The sequence below is a fragment of the Cygnus olor genome, chromosome 2, assembly GCF_009769625.2.
Source record: "Cygnus olor isolate bCygOlo1 chromosome 2, bCygOlo1.pri.v2, whole genome shotgun sequence".
Lineage (NCBI taxonomy): Eukaryota > Metazoa > Chordata > Aves > Anseriformes > Anatidae > Cygnus > Cygnus olor.
Window position 1 is genome coordinate 4120424 of NC_049170.1, and position 19057 is coordinate 4139480.

At 35.7% G+C, this 19057-nt stretch overlaps 1 protein-coding gene across 10 annotated transcripts in view; it reads right to left on the reverse strand.

The window, feature by feature from the left end:
* Window positions 1–19057, reverse strand: part of ADCYAP1R1 (ADCYAP receptor type I) — a 146365-nt gene that overhangs the window by 54922 nt on the left and 72386 nt on the right. For all 10 annotated transcript variants that reach the window (XM_040549741.1, XM_040549740.1, XM_040549739.1 and 7 more), the window contains one exon: window positions 2230–2337. In XM_040549741.1, the coding sequence (XP_040405675.1) occupies window positions 2230–2337 (108 nt within the window). The remainder of the gene's footprint in view (window positions 1–2229; window positions 2338–19057) is intronic.

The window sequence follows — 19057 nt, forward strand, 5'->3', positions numbered from 1 at the left end:
TTTGGCTGAATGTGTATCCTGCTCAAAGGATGACCAGAACTGGTTTGACAGTCAGGTTGAATGACAAAAATTGATGACAAAATTATGAAGAAGTGAAAAAACAAACAAAAAAACAACCCTGAAAGATGGAAGAATATTTCCTTTCCCATGCTAGATACAAAACCTCATGAATACTTGTGTGTTATTTTTTTTCTCTTATGGTTGACTATGACGGTTCAGTAAATGTCATTGTACCCACTGAATCAATACTGGACCAATATTGCAGCAGTAAAGATTATGTTTAATTATCTTTGCTAATAATTGAAGCACATAATATTATAGTAATAACTTTATTTTTCTATCTTATAATTTAAAGAGGGACTTATCTTTCTCCCTTCAAAAATTAGGTGCCTTGTTTATGTGAGTTGTCTTTAGTACTTGCTGGATAATGAGATATCTCTAAAGGGTGATTTACCTCATGTTTCTTGAAATGACATACATTGTCTTCTGTTGGTCTTTTTCCGTTATTTTCTTTCCATTAATTAAAGATGGAGTCCAGTGAACTAATCTAGAGAAGGCATTTGAATTTCATATGGGTATTTTTAGTGACGTGGTGATCACTCCTAAATTCCTCTCCATTTCACAAGAGTATTGACATTTTCTTCTGTGTCTAGATGAGTTCAAATGGTTGTATTTAAAGGTGGGGATTTCTTCAGTCCTGGAGCTGTGTATGAAACATTAACTGTCTCCCCAAAATCATGTTCTGCATGTAGCAACACTGAGAAGGTGAATTTTGTACTCAACATTAGATATGAATAATTCATTGGCAAAATAATCTTTGGGAAGAAGGATCCCAGAGAGAAAATGGTGAACCTTTACTTCAATGGAAGGTGCTAATTAAGTGATCCATGCTAGGCTAGATGGGTGCTGGGGGGAGATGGAAAAAAACTGTTAATTACCAACAAAGGCTTGTTGTTAGCTAACTCTGATAGGAGGACTTTGCCACCCTCAGTCATTCACCTGGGAAGCTCATTTCATTGCATCATGAAAAAAATAAAGAAATTTCAAGAGATCATCTAATAAATCTATAAACCTGCTGTGAACATCTTAATAGGTGTTTCCTCCTTTCCATACCCTCTCATTTTTACTCAGCAAATTTTCAAGTATTTCACAGTTAATATATATATATATATATATGTGAATATATATATACTTATATATATAGAAAAGATAAGATATACATATATAAGAAAAGAAAAGGGGGTTTTGGTATCACACAAACAGTAGCTTGAACAGACTCACTCACCATTAAAATACACTAAATAATATTAATAATAAGTAAATACTATTGCTACTAATAACATAGGTTCTCATATTAATAGCACCTAGTTGGGCAGCAGGGGCTGGCTTGTGTATGGGTTGAAGCCAAGTGTCTGATAGGGTTTGGTTATCAAGCATGAGTTCATGGGGCTTTTGGTTCAAGCCTAAAGTAGTTGGGAAAAGAGAGAAAAGAGAAAAAGGAACCAGCCTGGCTGGCCATAAGCAGTATATTCTGCAAGATGAGGGACAACTCTGACAGGAAGCAATGCATGCTGGAAGCAGAAATATTTCATTTCACCACATTGCAACCTGGGCAAGTTTCCAATCTTTTATTTACTTTTGTTTGCTTGCTTGGTTGCTGGTGCCAGTTGCAAGGGGCAGTAGGATGCTGACGTCTTATTTCTACAGACCACAAAAAGACATGATGGAACTTCTGCATCTCTTCAGGAATTTTTAATTCTCACTGAACTTTCACTGGGCCTCCAAGAGGGGAGCTCCTTGCATTAATCATTTCAAGCCTGTGTTCTCCTTAAGCATGAGCAGAACCCAGGTCTGAGTTCTAGTTATTTTCTAAAATAAATTTGAATTGAGATGACTAGTTGTCCAAGACCTTCACACGGTGTCAGGTCTCTTTGATCTCTGTGGAGACCCAAGGGCAGAACATCCCCTGTAACAATTAGACCTGGTGATATTTTATTGATATATAATCTGTGAAGATTTTTTTCCACACATCTCTCCCCCAGATCCCAAAACATGCACACACATCTACACACACATATCCCATTTTTCTACTGCATGCTTTTGAATTGAAACTCAACCAACCCTAGGCCACTGAAGAGTTTTTGTTTTCCCTTTAAATTGAGCAGTTAAGTCAGATTTTATAGTCATGCTGGCCACGCAGAAGCAAAGAACATGGAGAAAATACTTTACCATCTTCAGAGATGATAAATCTGAACAATGCAGGACACTTGACAAAGACAATTTCACCCACACTTGCAGGTTTCCAGCATGTAATATTGTCCCACATTCCTGGGCAACCTATAGAAGAGAGGGGAACAAAAGACACATTATGGTGCAAATCCACTTTTTTTTTTTTTTTTTTTTTTTTAACAATCATAATAGTTTATTGTTGGTTCTTCTTCTATCCTCAAATGTGCACTTGGTTAGAATGATAAATATTATTTTCTAAGTTTTCCCTGGAAAAGAATAATTTGTACTGATAAGAAAAGCATAAGTATGATATAGTTGTATGGTACTATAATGGACAGACTCTAACCTGGCAAAAAAATGTTTCCTAGTCCCAATTAAATCACTCCAGTGTATGTCAGGAATGAATTTTCCCTTGAGCACGGAATCTACCACCTTTTAGCTGTCTTTCAATAGTGTTTTGTTAAATCTATAAATCTAAAGTTTTTGTTTTTGTTTTTGTTTTTTTTTTTTCTTTTGTGGATCCTATTTTCAATTTCAAGTCTGTGAATTTCTGCAGACTCTAATCTTTGTCAAAGGTTGGATACTGGCGCTTTGGGAAATTTGACTTAGGAAGGTGACTGGAAACTGAAAAACAGATTCTGCTTCCTCCTAAAACTGCTTTTTGTGGATATGTGAGGGAAGATAATCTCTTCCATGTTGTTCATTCTCTCAGGAAAATATTGGGTTTAGAATTAAAAATTACTCCATTAGTAAAGACCCATCATAACATCATTCACTGTTTTTTCAGCACTCTGCTCTAGAGCATATAAACTCAAAATATCAGAAAGACAATTCTACCTGTAGTGATTTCTTGCTAAAGGCAGAATCAGGCCCTTAACAACCATTGAGGGAGCAAGCCTTGAATTAAGAAACTGAGTGGTGAATAACTGGCCTCTTATTACAAGATTGTGCCTTGTATTTCTAACCTGAACATTTCTATTTCAAATTTCCAGTCATTATATAGATCTGGCTCTATTTCGGCTCTCTATTCCTTACGTCAGGAACTAGGTGAAAGCTTCCCACTGTTTCCTACCTGCTCACACATGTAGGTTTTAATCTTACCAGAAACAAAGCATGGACATACTTGACATAAAATCAAAACACAGCCAGAAAAGAAGCATGCAGAAATAGGAGGTGATGAGGTTGGGGATGGGAGGCTTCGTCTTTTAGGACATAGGAAGAAGTCAGGTCTTATGCATCAGAAACATGACAAATTATGACTAGTTTTTAAGGAGCAGCTTTCTATGCATGACTCCTGTAATTTGGTAAACCTGAAGTCACCATCTTAGTAGCTCATAAACCTAAAAACTTACACAGTATACAGAAAAACTCAGAAATATCTCTCAAATTTCCCACTAACGTACAAATAATGACTTAGTGAAGGAATCTCAAATGGGGATCATCTTCTACCTCAGCAGGAAAATAAAGAAAGACTAAATCTAAATATCCCCATGATTTCTTTGCATTTGATGTTGAATTCAAGCACATAATCTTATCAACTGTTAAAAGCTGCAAGTGCCACACTTTTCTAAGTGGTTTTCTCTTGATATACTTTCTCTTTGACTATGTGCCAGGGAAAATAAGATCTTCAATAAAAGCAGATAATACTTCAAAGTGTCATACTTTCAGACTAGGAGAAGTACAGTATAATGAGGGTTGGGTGATCAACTGCTTTACACAGCGTGGGCTTTATCAACTTGTGTGATAGTATGAGATAGACATCAATGGAGGATGTATTTTCACAGGACTGGGCTTTGTATATTTTTTCTATCAGCTTCATGGGGGGAATCAAGTCCTATGTTATCTCACAAAATATAAGCCAGATACTACCATGTGTGGTAAATAGGACAGTTATGAGTTGTAGTGTTTGAAGAATTAGGTCAGTGTCAAACAACAATGTTATACTGATTCCATATTATAAGCATTCGATAAACCTTCTTTCAAATTAAAGGATGTAGCATCAGATTACATAAAATAAATTAATAGCCATGTAACATTCTCATCCTATTATCTAAAAGTCTTTCAGCTTTTCCAGACCCACCGGAATATTACTAAAAAATTGGTCATTAAATCACCACAGGAGTTGGGAAAAAAATGAATACTTTACATTTCCCTCTCCTTATCCCTTTCTTCCACTCCTATGCTAGGTTGTTTCCATCACCAGACAAGGATCTCATTTTATGAATACTGTGATTGAATTGAATATCTCCAAAAGGCTTGAAGACAGGCTTTTGAAAAGTTCAGTGGCACAGTCAGTGTACTAAAGACGGAAATCAAGATCAAATTGAGCACTATTAGATTTTACTGTCTGATAGCTACATTTTGTCCACACAGGAGAAACTGTATTTACCTTCTAAATCTGAAGATGACTAGTAATAGGTTTATAGTTCACCGATGAATGGCAATCTGTACAAAAGTAAAGCACGTGTAAATATCCATGGTAATGAGACATTTGCTTACAAGAGGTGTTAGAAACAATCAAAGTGGCTAATAAGATCTTCTGATAACCACCTGCTAGCCTTGCTCACTTAAATTAAATGGCTTTGGTAGAAACAGGGAAAGCTTTCTTATTTTTTATTACTTTAACATCAGTTGTCTTCTAAACACTGGGATAGCAATAGATACTGCAAACCAACCTAGAGAAATGTGCAGAAATCCTCATACTGCACAAAAGATAGGGAAGACAATGAATAAATATTTCATATCACTATGTATCAAATTCAGTTATACTAGATGTTTGTTATTGTCATATTACCATGCATAGCTAAAATATAGCCCCATTTAAAAGGCTGTAAGTTTGTTGTGCTAGAAAAGACTGATGTGCTGACATTGGAAGAGAAGGGAGAGAAGCAAAGAGTAGTCAAATAATTTGCCCAAGTCATTAAAAGAGATGAGTGATGAAGATTGGAAAGAATTCATTAAGAAAGTTGCCTGATACTGTCTGGAAAATTTGTATTTGAAACCAACAATTTAGAAAAGCAAAGAAAACAATGACAAAAAATAAATGTAATACAAGACAGTGTGGACAATCCCCTTACATTTATAAACCACGGTACAGACACAAGCTCCTGCTGGGTGAAATCTGCCCATGGAAATCAATGTGACTTGAGTGTGAAACTGCACAGCAGGGTTCTCCACTGGCACTGATGGTATGTCTCCTTTGCCATGTGATGTAGGGATACACAAGCTCACTTTGAAAAAGGTGCCTTAGACGCTGTAAGAGGGAGGTGCATCTTCACGAGGGCAATTTTCCTGGTTCTTAGCATGTTAGGAATAAAGAATATCAGCAAATAATTTTAAAGAAAAAGATTTAATGTGTGCCAGGGAAAAAGAAAAGAAAAGAAAAGAAAAGAAAAGAAAAGAAAAGAAAAGAAAAGAAAAGAAAAGAAAAGAAAAGAAAAGAAAAGAAAAGAAAAGAAAAGAGAAAAGAAAAAGAAAAGAAAAAGAAAAAAAATGTTCCTTAAACTTTGTTCAATTCATCTCAGCTAGCTGAAGTGATGCAAAGCTTGGCATCTGACCTAGGGAAGCTACTTAAACCCTCTTCACAACATGAGCAGAAGAGTGTTTCTTCTTATTTAGCTAGCTACCTTCTCTCCAATCGGATGTCTCATCCTTTGGGAGCCCCATTTGTCAATGACTTTTGAGGAAACACAAAGTAGTTAATTTGACTACAGAATTAGTCAGGATTGATTTAATTTCAGATGGCTAAGACTTACCTATTTAACCTTACTCAGCTAAGCGAAGTTTCTTCTGTAGTCCATGGAGAGACACTTTTCAGATAGGGATAACCCCATTTTAACATGGCAGTGGTGATGAATTGCTCTGTAAGTGTACTTCTTTCTCTCCACTGATTACATTCAGTAGAATGAGTATAAGAACTGTTATCCTAATTACCTGACTATTAAATAGCTAAAGTTTATATTCCCCATAGGGTCTATGTGGTCTTTTGGATTAGACACGAACCAATAGCCTTCTGGGCACAGAGCTGACCAGTAGCAATGCAGCCTTAGCCACCTTCCTACCCTGAGTGAAGAAGTCTAGGTGAGGGCTGAAACATGTTACTGCAGGCTGTGAATGATGCCAGCATAGCTATATACTTCCCAAGCAACTCGAACCACAGGTAAACCACAACGGCTGCTTATGGAAAACCACTTGGTCAATCCCCACATCTTTATCTCAAGCTTCTGTTTGTAAAAGTGTGAGGAAAAAAGTGTTTAACTGTAAAGCTCCTTGTGGCAGTGTTCACCTTCTGTTGTGACTGTTAAATATTGAAAAAGTGGGGTTCTGATTTCAGCTGAAGAACAATATGTGTTTCATATAAATTTCATATGAAGCTCATGAAAGCTAAGCTGCAATTCAATATTATTGAAACTGATGGTGATGCTTCACATTCCTAAGGATGGATCTGACTTGGCAACAACTGAAAAGGAACAGCTCTACAAGAGAAAAGCCAAATTTCATAGCAAGGAGAAAACTATGTATTTTTATCATTTTCCAGTCTTCAGATGTAATTTTAAGATTATGCCTAGCACTAAAACCATTCCAGTCATCTTCCCTCCTTGGAGGGTCACACAAGTCTTGTTCCTCTCCTTAGCTTTAAATTAAGCCTATTGGAGCAAGATGTTTTCTCTCTTCCTTGCTACTTCTGGCAGCTGAAATTCTCTCTTCCTCGCTGAAGTGTATGAACAAGAGATAGAAAATAAATAAATAAATAAATAATCCAAAGCTATGCTGACAGAATAGCAGTGACAAAGAGCTCTTCTGAAAATAGCTTGGCTTTCTTTATCTTCTTCCTCACCTCTGTCAAGAGCTCTTTACAGTCCCAGTTTTGATAGCGGCTAGATATAACAACAGATTTCAGGCGGTCCCGTGGCTAAACTTCCCCAGTTTCAAGGAAAGGACCTTACTTTAAATTGGCTGCCTGCTATTTTCATCCAATATGGAGTCACCGTCACCAGGACTGTGTGCAAACTGTTCTTTTTCCATACATCTGTGTCCTATTACCTCATGGTGCCTCTTCTGCAATTCTCTCATTCACACTCTCTATAGTTACATGCTCTTTATTGTATCTGCAACACCCTCCCATTTCCTCATTCTTTCCCTAGTGGAACATAACTGCTCATTTCTGACATATATTTTTTGGCAGGAGAAGGTGCAAATGCAGAGATGTGCTTTTGGATGGCAAGGTCTGTGGACTAAATCTCTGTGAAATCATTCAGTCCTCTTAAAATTGTTAAGTCGGTCTTACCTGGCCCCTCTCTGTGAAAATACTCATTTTGACATCTTCCTTGTAATCAGCACACCATTTTCACAAAACATATAGGAATTTACAGCTCTGACACTACTACTTCTCTGACAAGTATTGCTGATTTATTCAGAGACCTTAAAATTGTTGGCTGAAGTGAGGGTGTGAAAAAAGAAATGACAAGACAATGGGCAAAGGGGTTAATGGGCCAATATACAGACAAAAGGTAATAGATAACACATTTGCATAAAATTTGTTTCCTTGGAATATTAAGAAAAAAATGTAAATACATAAATGTGATATTTTTATATTTTTTTCATGTATGGAAATGAAGGCTTGAGGTGAAAGTCAATCCATTTGGCTTACAATGTTCAGTTTTAGTTTCAGCTCTTTTTCTCATTTATTAGTTTAAAATGTCACATTCAAGGTCATATTGCCTTCAGGAAAGTAATATCAAAGAAAACATAATGTTACAAGCCAGTATATTAAACCGAATTATGTGATGCACAATAACTTTTAAAGGGCATACTACATATAAAGCCCTTCAGAGAGAGGGGGAATATGAGATAGGTGCTTCCTGTTCTTTCATAAATCTAGGTAAATACCAAAATAAATAAAAGTTTAAGCAAGGCCTGGGTATGAGACCTGGATTTCCGAAAGTGATTGACATTTCAAAGTAGAATTACCTTATAGGAGCTCCTATTGCAGAAATGGTGTCTCTGCAGGTGTTTCAATTTAGGCAGAAAAATCATAACAGTCAGATCCAATAGTTTCTTTTTGAAAGCCCAGGACATAAGAAAGTAGAAAATAAAAAACAATGGAAATTCCAGAAAAAGCTACAAAGGAGGGAAAAAAATACTAACAGAAGATATGCTATGTTGGAAAAGAAAATACTTGATCATTTGCAAGTAGAAAAATAAATAAATACATAAAGTCATTCCTTCCTTAAAATGTCTGACATACAAAGCGGGATTGAAAGTCATAGTACAAGAAAAAGCCCAGAAAAAGCTCTGCTGGGGAAGCCCAGCAGAGAAAAACATTTTTTCCCCTTCCCAGTTACTATTTCTCATAGCTCCTGGCATTATTTGAACAATGTTTACTGATACAGCATATGCCACCCAGACCAGCTGTTATACCAAGAATTTCTACCTTTATTCAAATTTTCCTACTGCTGTAGCAAGAAGCACCTTGTTTTGTCTATCATGGCATTCATTCACCTTCAAAATATAAATGTTAAATATGTAAATATGAGCAAAGTTCTTCTACACCTATTTTATAGCGCATGAAAAAACAAACAAACAAAAAAAAAAAAAACAGACACCTCCAGAGGGCACTGCTGTAGGGTTTCTAAGATAAATTATCCTCTGGAATGCCTGTTTTCTGCTACTGATTAGAACAGGCACCAAGAGAAAGCCTAATCTTAGGCTTTAAAAATCTGTATTCAGAGCATAAGAATTCCATACTTATCATCCGAGTCACTCCACTAGGGCTGCATAGGAAGAAAAATAAACTGTGGTCACACCTACCAGCAGTTTGCCCACATTAACATTTTCCATTGCCTTTCTCTAGATAACTGCTGCTCCTGGCATAAATGCAACACTGTTTCATTTTAAATCTTTTTTTTTTTTTTTTTTTAATATTTCTTTGTTTTGTTTTAATATTTACAATCTCTTTTTTGACTATTTTAAATCTATTGTTTATATAGTGATAACTGTATAAACTATGATAATATTTTCTACTGGTATGTCATTATCAGTAAAGTTAGTTGTTTTACAGGATGATATTTACAGAGATCTAAAAATTCCTGAGTGAAACACTGTTTTCAGATAACCTATAAAAAATATTGGCTTAATTTATGAAACAGAACATTGGAAAAAAATGATTTGAGATGCTTTACTTTTTATCTATCAAGTTAATTCTAGACTGTATTAAGAACTAGAAGTGAAATAAACAGAAAGAATGGGCTTTCTTTGACTATAACAGTGGGTCTTATAGCACAGAAGCAGAAAACAATGAGATGAAGATGGCAGGCTTTAGCTTGCAAGAGATGAAGTGCATATGCCTTGCATTTGCCAAACCTAAATTGTGTTCTTCAGAACTAGAAGCTAGTCTTTTTCTTTCTTTCTTTCTTTTTTTCTTTTTTTTTTTTTTTTTTTTTTCCCGTGTTAATAATGGAGGTTTTCACCTGCTTTGGCTGTTCTGCATTACTCAAGCAGTTTGATTCACTTTCTTGATATATCTTAGGAGCAAGCTACACAAATTATAAATCAGAACTCTATCCTTATTCCTACTATTTACATAGGGAAACAAGTACATACAAATACACACACTAACCACTGTTAGACCGTGATCTGTCTCAGAGGAGAAAAGAAAACCAAGATCTCTTCATTTGTCCAGCAATTCATCCATTAGAACTACTGTCTTCATGACAGTGAAAGGTCTTGTCTATGTCTTGTCTCCATCTATGATCTCCTGTGAAATACATCTAAACAGGAAAGGCTAATGCCAAATTATTATTATTATTCTTTGAACATTTTATACATGGCAAAGATCAGCCTTTAAATGACAGAAGCTATTGGACTTGATAATTCTTGTGGGTCCCTTCCAACCAGTATATTCTATGATTCTATCTGTTATTCTATGTTATCTATAATGGGAAAGATATAAAACTATTTTCTTCATCTAAAGCTGTTTATTTCTTTTGATCACAGGATATTTATTCTAAGTTCATGTTTGTTACTTTTCTTGCATTGTTACCAGCCAAGAAAACCTCATCCAAGAAAATCTCAAAAATCCTTTAAGTGCTGCCAACCAATTGGCCTTAGGTGAGCTTTGGAGCATTTTAAAGGGAAACTTCCGTTTGGCAAAATCTTTGGAACATTTCTTCATCTAATTATACAGGGGAGTAAAAAGCCAATTATCTGGGAAATTGAGAGGTTTTATTTAAATTCCTTTAAAAGGGATTGGTTATTCATCTGTGAGAGTCACCATTTTGCTACTCTGGAGGCAGAAAAACTTTGTGAAATTAGTCAGAAAATTAGGAGATTTTATTCCAGTGCTGCTGGAGTACAGAATGACACTTCCAAGCTGCCAAAACCTGACCCAGTGCCAAGCTCACCAGCTGTGGATGATCTGGCATCACTCAGGGCATGTGTAATGTGAGATCATGGGTTACTGCTGGAGGCAGCCTTGCCTGGCAGCAGCTGGTACCCCTCGTTCCTTTTATTGCTGGTGGCAGCCAAAATGGTTATCATCACCCTGCCCTACCACCACACCATTCTGACTCACTTCCCTCCTTTCTTAGGAGAAGCAGAGATAATGCAGTTGTCTTTATCAACTCCGTCTTCCATTAATTTTCTAAGCTGAGAGAGAGGGGAAAAGACAGCCTATTCCACCAGTGCCTAGAAGGCTTTGTGTACATCACAGTGTTATTAATCTTAATCCTTAAATCACTAGGATCAAAGTCATTTCTGGGAAAAAGATAGGAAAAATACTGGCTACAGAGTTAGACAAAGTTTGAGAAGAAAACAAAGGAATAAGAACCAGAAAGTTGTGTGCTTCTATAAAGCATTACCTTCTTCTGTCAGATCCTGCCCAAATGGTTCATCTCTTTCACACATACAACCTGCCTAAAACTAATGATTAACTAAGGACGACGGGATGGAGCACTACAAACTGTTTCCTATCTTTTTGAAATGTTTCAGTTAACAGTATTAACTAAGACTATTTTTGTCTGTGTTAGTGGAGGAGCTGGGTAGAAATATAGGTCTCTAAACTTTTTATTCAAAACATATGTGCATGCTAATTTTTCACAAGTATTAACATGCCTCACAATGAACCCTGGCTTTCAACTACAGCTGTTAGCAAAGATTCTTTCCAAGCTGTATAAGAGTTCATTGCTACTTTTGCCACACATGTAGAGCAGTTGATATTTGGCTCATTGTAATATTTATGGGCCTATGAAGAAGACATCTGTAAAGATCAATGGGATTCACTCATTGCCATGGACACAGAGAAAATAAAAATTTTCTTGTTATTTCTTTTTGGTGTTTTTGGAATTTGTATTCCTTTGGAAATAGAGAGAGGATGGGGCTGTATGGGAGAAGAAATTAAGAGGATTTGGTAGCAGGTCTTCTGAGCATTAACGTTTCCCAGAAATAAATTCAGGATTTCAAATCTGCTCTGACACAAATGGAAAACAAAAACAAAAGCAAACAACAACAACAAAAAACATTTCCTTGATTTGATAGTTTTTAACAAATCTCACAACAGTACTACAGTGGGACTAAAATGGGATATAAGCCTTGAAACAGTCTCTCACTGTGGGGCTGTGCTTTGAACTTAAAAAATAGCTAAATAGGATTTTCAATGAGACTTACTCAGAGCAAACCTGAGGTGAACAGCTGCCTAATCAATGACATTTGCAAGAATTTGGACTTGCTTCTTAAAGGATAAATAGACTAAACAAAACAGACAGGCGTTGAACAACTGAAAATAGCAACCAACCTCAAGGGCTATGTGACTGGTAATTTCAGAACTTATGTTAAATTCCATTGCACATACATTAACTTCTCTCAAAAGCATTTACAAATGGTAATGATTTAGGTTTCATGGTAGCTCTGTGGATAAGAAGATTTTCTGCTCTTTTTACAGCTTGAAAACAAAACAAAACAAACACAAGAAATAACATTGAAAACTAAAGACCCTCCAGAGTAAGAGTTGTAATAGAGCTCAGAAGAAAGCTGACCCTTCATTTTTATACTCCTGTCCTCATTTTCTTGCTTTTCTAATGTTTATAAATAGTTATCTAAATGGAGAAGGCACTTCTGTAGTAGAAGATAACTTATAACAGATCTCAGGCCAAATTCGTTCTTGATGTAACCACAGTGACGCCAATGTGGATACATTTGAGAGGCATTTATTCCTTGTTTACTCCTTCAAATCTTCTGAGAATGAGAAATGACTGAATTAAATAACTTAATTTCTTTCAGTGTGCAAATTCCATAATCTCTCCTGGAAATTGTTCTAGTGGTGAGTCAAATAATTCCTTATTAGAGCCCATGGGACCTGATGATCTACTGGAGGAAGCAAAGGAAATAAATACATTTTAAAAAGCTGGTTAAAAGGCATGTGAACACATTGTGTGTCTGCTGTTTCGTGATGAACTTCTCTGATTCTGCCCACAATGTATTCAGAGAACAGCAAAAACATAACTGAAGCATAAATCCAATGTATTATTTTAAGGATTTGCATACACCTAGGGAATTTTGGTCAGTATATAAAAGACTAAAGTAAATTATATCGTTCAGTAAGTTCTCAGCTGCAAGATGTTTTCCAGTCCAAAGTAAAGATTGATGGTTTGATCTGGGCAGTTTACAGCCTGAAGTGAAAAGGCAATGTGAGTGGTATTGATATGTGAAAATGAGAGTGTATGACAAAGAAGGATAAAGATACATTAGTGAGGCATGGAGAGATATCGTGATCATTCTCCTGATAACCGGATAATTTTTTTTTATTTTTTTTTTTTGGTTGGTTGGTTGGTTGGTTGATTTTGGAAAGGTTTTCAGCATTGAGAGAATAAGAAGAAATGGAATGAGATGTAGACTGGGAAGAAATGACCAGTGCCATCACAGCCAGAAACCAGAGGCCTTATAATCCAGGAAAAGTATAAGTTTACACACTTTTTAAACTCTATAGTGTGTAAACTACAGCATACACCTCTTCCATCAACCTATAGTAAAGCAAAGAAAAACAAAATCCATAAACATCATAATGAGATCCAGGAAGAATCAAACAAAAATATTTCCAATATTGAGCAAAATTATTTCCAATGCCTGAAATACATTAAATGTGTTAGGTGAAAATGCCCAGAAGACCATAGGAAGTGGTCATAGGTCACAGGTCCAAGTGGAAGTAATACAAAATCTGAACCACTAGGGACAAGACTATTCCCTTGCCTTTGTTAGAATGTGGATCAGGTTCTTTGTGAAAAAGTGTAATGCATCTATCTTTGTCTAAAGATTAGGAGAATACAGGAAGAAATGGGAAGCAGTTATTAAGGGGTTCTGAAGCTGCCATCACTACCTGAGCACTTATAGCATAGAAACAGTCATATTAATTTCAACTTCCAAATATACAGATATACGCATCAAACCTCCAACACTGCTGGTTTAGTCACTACCTCCATCAAAGCTACTACAGTAGGCATTGCACTAAGTGGTATTTTGGGAAAAAACATTTAAAATATTTTTTTAACCATAATTGGACAAAAAAAAAAATAATCTGCAGATCTTCATTTTCCTTTTGCTTACTCCTGTAAATGAGGAGTTAATTCCAAGAGTAACTGAGTTTCTTCATGCATTAAGTTGCTGTAAGTTGGAGACTACTAGTTTGGAGAATTTAAAGATGGGTTAAAAATATATATGAAATGGAAATAATTGTGTTATTCCTTCTCCCTCTCTTCTCACTAGAAAGTTAGTCCTGGTAGAAAGAGAAATTGTTCTGTGGTATTGCTCATAAAATGTGTGGGCAGGTAATTACTCTCCTGTCTGAAGCAATAAATTACTATGAAAATTTGCATACATATAATCAATATTCTTTTACTGGTGATATTTCTTAGAAAGTTTAATAATCACAGAAGCACAGAAAATAAGGCTGGAGGGACCTGTGGAGTTCATAAAGTTCATTCCTTGCACCCAGACAAAATAAACTATAACTAAAATCTCTAAAAGTGAATTTGTGAGATCTAATTATTGGTGACATTCTTATTACCTGGACAAAGGATTAGAATGTATTACAGGGCACAGTTCTGGACATCTTAGCACTTACAGTAAAGGTCTGGAAACTTTATGTTTTGACCATTTGATGATCTGTGACTTCCAGGGACTGTGATAGCATCAGTGTCATATATAAAGATGGTAAAAGATTTTTTCATGATGTTTTGAGAGTGAATAGATGTCAAATTCCTAAGCAGATGGGAAATTGACCCATACTATAAAACACAGTTAAGAGTGTAAAAGGTATTTATAGATATAGGTGTGTATTTATATAGGTATGGAACACAGATGTATGTATATAATAATATGTATAACATATAATAATATACAAACAGATGTATATAATAATATAATATATATAATATGTATATAATATATGTATCCTCAGATACCTGTGTCCATGGACTATGTCTTTAGGGTACTTGTAGAAGAAAAATGAGAAAGCATATAAAAGGTTGCACCGTTTATAAAACAATCAAGAAATCTTATATGTATTGAAGTGATCAGCCGTTGTAATTGTATCGTTTGAACTTTTCTTTATCAGTTCTTGATCCTTGAAGAATAATGTGAAACAAATGATTATGTAATAGTCTGACTAGGAGTACTGTATTTAATTTTGTTCTTGTTTATTCAGTTATGATAATAATGGGTTCTGTCTTAAGTCATTTACAGGTTAGCAGAGAAGGGGTAGAATCATATTAGTCATTTGGCTGTACGACCAAAAACCTGGAATGGATTCAAGTACTCGTATCTTGTGAACAAAAGATGAGGCATGTTTTCAGAATATACACAACTGTTTTCCAGTGCATTTTAATTAATTGTTTGTGGTCATTTTTCCAGTTTGGCTTTGCTTTTGTCGTATGGTTTGGGCATACTCTTGTAACACACTCTAACAATGGTTTTTCTCTTATAAAACATTTCATTTTGCATGGGCGTCTATGTCCAGTTACTTTTTTTTTTTTTTCATGCTTGTCCTGGTAATCACTCACTTATGGTACTTAGAGCTTCTCTTTCAATCAGAAATTAAGAATTATTCTAACCCTGTCTTTTGTTTTTCTTGTTGTCTCTATTTGTTTTGTTTCACTGTGCTTGCCTTTATTATTTTATTTTATTTTATTTTATTTTATTTTATTTTATTTTATTTTATTTTATTTTATAATTTGTTGTTGTTGTTGTTGTTGTTTTGTAAAGGAAACAAACCAATCAATTCTAGCAACTGTGTGAGCATGAAATGTATGGTTTCATTATCAAAAGTACAAGCTGCTGTGGAGAGGCAGGCATTCAGGAAGCCTTAAACGGCTCTTAGTGTAATCAGAAAAGCAATAGAAAGAATAGATGAGAACACTGCCTCCAGATGCTTGTCCACAAGATTCAACTACCTGCTCTTGAGGACTGAAAACTGCACTAACTTTAGATGTGTCTTACTTGGCAAAACTAGCTGGGCAGTTTGTTCCACAGAGAGATGGAAAATAAAATAATATAAGCAAATTATGGAGAATCAGGGAAATGAGCATCCAGAAGTGAAATATGAAGATAAAATCATTGAGCTTATGGATACAACTTGATTGTGATTCATTTTACAGATTAAAACACCTGAATTTAGGTGTTTTAATATGCAAACTGAATCTGAATCTCAGTATCTGTCCATCAATTGTATAAGGAGTCTTGGGAGACTAGCCAGTTAACTACATCCAATGCTGCAATTTTTCCCCAAGGAGGTCATTTTTCCCTAAATACAGAGCCCAGTACAGTTCTCTTTACTGAAATACATGTTGATAATGCCTATTGAAGTCAGGGGGAGATGAGGTTGCAGACTGACAGCAGCAGGATTATATCTCAAGAAGAATAAGAGCTGTTCCTGGTGCTGACCTCAGGACCCTCCAAAATACGTGTTTACAGTATAGTGTAAGAGGCAGGTAATTACTTTGATTCACCTATAAACCTATAAGGCACTACGTATTCATCAAGATGTCAAAATCACAAGTTGTCGTGGCATCCAGGAACAAAATTCAGAGATGAGAAGAAAAAGAAAATTTATTTTAACTGAGGTCACTCTGACGTCTGGATGACAAGATTACTAAATTCTACTCTTTTCCTACAATCTTAAAGGAATAATACATATCCTCAAAAACAAACAAAAACAAGCAAATAAAAATTAGAATTGGACTCTAACCTTCAATATTCCTATAGATGTGAAATGGAAAACAATAAAGAAAAAAGAAACAACAAAACAAACAAAAATCAAAGATCACACATCAGTAGGAGAAAAGGTATACTATCCTACTTGTGAGGTGTTTGAAATTAACAGATTATATTAAAATACATGTCAAAGATAGAGATGGGGTCATTGAATCTCCCTCTCTCTCCCTCTCTTCCCTCTCTCCCTCCCTCCCTCTTTTGCTAAGTAGCCTACACATCTGCTTTCAACAAGCTAATATGAGCTGAATTTAGCCTCTAGAGTTTGGTGCAGTACTATTGCACCATTGAATAACCCATTTTTTTGTGGTGGAATTCTTATTACAAAGTAAAATCTCAAGCTGGGAAGCATAAAAACAGCACAGGACAACCCCCCTTTTTTAAATAGTATGACATATAAAATTATTCCCTCTAGGATGAAGTATTTCAACACATTAGGCTCTATAACCACAAAAATAAAACACTTGAGAAGAGTTCTTATTTGCTTCGTTTCACAAAAATGATGGAAAACAATGTAAAATTATGAGATCCTTCCCTTTCTGCTTTCCCATTTCTTCTATTTCACAAGAGGAATTTGGGGAAGGAAATGCACATTCTGTTTTCCGCTCTTTTGTCAGGAGCAAATTATCATCCACTTTCTGAGACAGCAGTGCTGGCTAGCTGCTTATGGGCAAAGCCACGCACGGATTTCACTTTCTCCACCCCCATGCTCTCTAGTCCAGAAGCTAAAAACAGTATAATGAATATAGGGCATGCAGTTCCTGCTGCTTTGCTCATCCAGTGATGGAAGATGCTGTGAAGATAAGCAGGTGCTAGAGGACTGTCCTCACATTTTATCTCTCTTCAGCATCCCATAGGGGAAATAAAGATTTGATCCACTGCAACTTTCGACGAAAGAAAGGGCATAGAATCATGGAATCATAGAATAGGTTAAGTCTCCAATGAAGTAGAAATATAAACAACTTTGAGGAAAAGAAATAAGGCTTAGATACAGAGTAAGAGCTCAAAGCATTGTTATTTAAACTGTTATTATGCATACAAGTCACTTTACACTTCTGCAAGTAAAGCTGAATTATGTCATTTTTATTTTTATTTTTTTTTCCATGGTGAGAGGAGTATGTATCGATATTTTTTCTACTGCGTAGCAGATGGAGTAGCTATACTTGTTATATTGCTGTAGCTTCCTTATCTGTCTGAAGATGATTTAACTCACTGCCCTTGTCTTATTTTGCTGAGGAAAAATCAATATGCAAAATCTGTCAGCAGTCCAAATTATTACACTTATTCAATTACATATATTATTGAGTAGGCAGTTTTACATAATGAAGTTCTTGGCTTAAGTTTGTAAGTGAGGTGTATTAATAGGTAGTGAATATCGCTCAGAATGAGCTGAAAAATTAAATTGTACAGTTGGGTAATTTTAGTCATTGGCCACCTATGTTAGCATATTAGTGCTTGATGAAGTCTTATCAGAAAAAACATTTCAAAGTCAAAAATAGTCTAAGAATAATCTCTTGAGTATTTGGTAGAGCAGCACTTCATCCATGATTAGAGCTTCCCAAATGATCCTACAATACATACAGATACTGAAAGGAGTAATTCTAAATATTTAAAATGCAGTATGTCAGAATGTGAAAAGGCAGTTTTTAGAGGCAGTGGTTTTTAGAGTGTACAGAAAACCTTAACATTGAAGTTCTTTACTAAAAGCCATAGAAGTTAGTGCTAACCCTTTCTTTTTCCTATTGCATTTAATGTTCTGTCCTTGGTGATCTAAGTACAGGTAACCATTCCCATTAACAAAGCAAGCAGTAACTGGCAAATGTGCTTTCCAGAGTTAGATTCATTGCCAACATCTACATTTGAATAGTCACCAAAATTTTTGTAGTAGTATACAGAAAGAGGTAATCCTAGAGAACAATGTCTCTCATCTGAAAGCAGACATTTGAAATAGGTCTGATGACTCATTCCCTCAAAAAGCCAACTTTTGTCCATTGACTGTGAAGGCAGCTATAGGACAACAGCCGAGATAAAAATACCTAAGACATAGAAATCTCAAACTCCATAAGAAAAACTCCATGCTGGCTCTGTGGAAAAAAAAAAACGAAACTGATATTGTTCTCACCTTCACATCAAGCTACAGAAAAATAACAAAGGAAGTTCAAACAATGCCACCTTTATGGCAGGCTCACAAGAGTCCCATTGTATCCAATAGAGTCCAACCAGCTCACTTCCTGGGCTGTGCCACTGCCAGTCCTATTAAATCTACCTCTTATGAGAGACCAGATGAAGGACTGAATAGAGAGACAAGGTGGAAATGGAAAGACACTGCAGGATAGTTGATGATTCTCCTGGTCATTTCATGCAAATGACTGACTGGGTGACCATAATCGTCACATGAAAGAAAAAGGGGGCGGTCTGGTCATGCTCTCCTGCAGCAGGTCACAATCTGGACAATCATTCCTCGTGCTCACTTCTCTTTGAAAAGCCTTGTGTTCTACAAAATTCATAGCTTTGTCAGCTGATGAAAAAACTGTCACACATTGGATCACTGCTCTAGTGTCTCTATTCCCTT